This window comes from Ostrea edulis, chromosome 4 (genome assembly GCF_947568905.1).
Source record: "Ostrea edulis chromosome 4, xbOstEdul1.1, whole genome shotgun sequence".
In the NCBI taxonomy this organism is placed as follows: Eukaryota; Metazoa; Mollusca; class Bivalvia; order Ostreida; family Ostreidae; genus Ostrea; species Ostrea edulis.
Window position 1 is genome coordinate 21544328 of NC_079167.1, and position 1563 is coordinate 21545890.

The 1563-nt window shown below is 40.7% G+C and overlaps 1 protein-coding gene across 1 annotated transcript in view; it reads left to right on the forward strand.

Annotated features, from left to right (window-relative positions):
- The window catches only part of LOC125669971 (DNA ligase 1-like), a 45612-nt gene extending 44366 nt beyond the window's left edge, over nucleotides 1-1246 (forward strand). Inside the window, exons 21-22 of the mRNA XM_056161319.1 lie at nucleotides 856-1008; nucleotides 1193-1246. Of these exons, the coding sequence (XP_056017294.1) occupies nucleotides 856-1008; nucleotides 1193-1246 (207 nt within the window). The remainder of the gene's footprint in view (nucleotides 1-855; nucleotides 1009-1192) is intronic.
- The last annotated feature ends 317 nt before the right edge of the window (nucleotides 1247-1563 follow it).

A 1563-nucleotide genomic window follows, 5' to 3' on the forward strand; every position in this document is an offset into this window, starting at 1 on the left:
CTACGATATATGTGGTCACTGGAACAGCGAAGTGTGAACTTTTATTTTTACACAAGCTTACCATGTATTTGTTCATGATAATTTGGATTCAACAGCTGCGTAGTTTTGAATTAGCAATTATTACGCTCGAGAATTTTTTACTCATATGGAGACGTCACCATTGCCGGTGAAGGGCTGCAAAACATAGGCCTGTGCTCGACGCCAACGGTCTTTGCGTAGGGATTTTTAGCGTGCCACACCTGGGGCCTCTGTTTTTGTTGTCTCATTTGAAGGACCGTCCCATTTAGTCGCCTCTTGCGACAAGCATGGGGTACTGAGGACCTACTTTAACCCGGATCCTCACGAAAGAAATAATAATATTATTATGATGCTGATGGAAATATGAATTCGCCCCCTTTCCCATCCGTCTCTCCAACTTTCTGATGCCCGCGTAATTCCATATGTTGAACATGGATCATTGTATAACTTTTACATACATGAATAGTCAATGTATCTCACAGACGCCCTCATCCGCCAAAATGTTGTCTGTTCTCCAACCGATTTTTATCTAAAGCTTGAATCATCTTGTGCGCCCCCCCCCCCCCCCCTTTTTTTTTTAAATACAAAATTTGACCGCAGCTGATAAGAACGCCTCGGAGAGTCATATCGCCATGTAAAAATCAAACTGATATCTTTAAAATACCACATTTCGGAAAAACGGACGCGTGGTTCCACATTTACATTTGATGGTGACGTAGGCCGTATATAGGTCTACTTCAAGTTGATATAAGTACAGGAAGTTAATGTTGTGTTTCTGTATCTCTGTACAACAAATGTAGGTACAGGAAGTTAATGTGTTTCTGTGTCTCTGTGCAGCTGAAGAAGGATTACTTGGATGGGGTAGGAGACACATTGGATCTGCTCGTGATGGGGGGTTTTCTGGGGACAGGAAAGAGAACTGGACGCTACGGAGGATTCCTCCTGGCCTGTTACGATGAGGAGAATGAAGAGTTCCAATCCATATGCAAGGTAGGTCAGCTTTATTTGTTAAAGAATAGTTCACAAATACAGGATTGTTTGTAAATGAAGAGTGATATCATTGAAACATAAAGATTTGGAATTGACTGGCAAAATAACTTTGCTATATATGTAAACAGCCAAACTTTATTAAAGCTGTGAATTTGGGCTTTCATGAATTTTTGAAACTTCACAGAAGTATCTTAATCAGCTGATCAAGTATCATGAACAATCCCACAATGCAAAGTAATTTACCCATGTCATGGCACGTACAATGAAGTCTTACTAATCCTATCGCTGTACAGCGAAATTCAAAAGCAGTAAATATAGCTGTGATGTTTTTGGATGGGTCTAAAAATTAGGGGAGGGGGGACCCTGCATGCTGTGAGATTTTAGATGTGTACAGGTATTTTGAAAATAGACTTTCAACACCATGACCCTCGAGAGATTTTTAAAATTGTGAGCCTCTGGGAGACTTTGAAAATTGTGAGCATTCGAAAGGCGTGTCTGATATTGTTTATTGTTTCACGACTCAGGGAGGGTCCTTGAACTTCAGTGAGGTTTTGA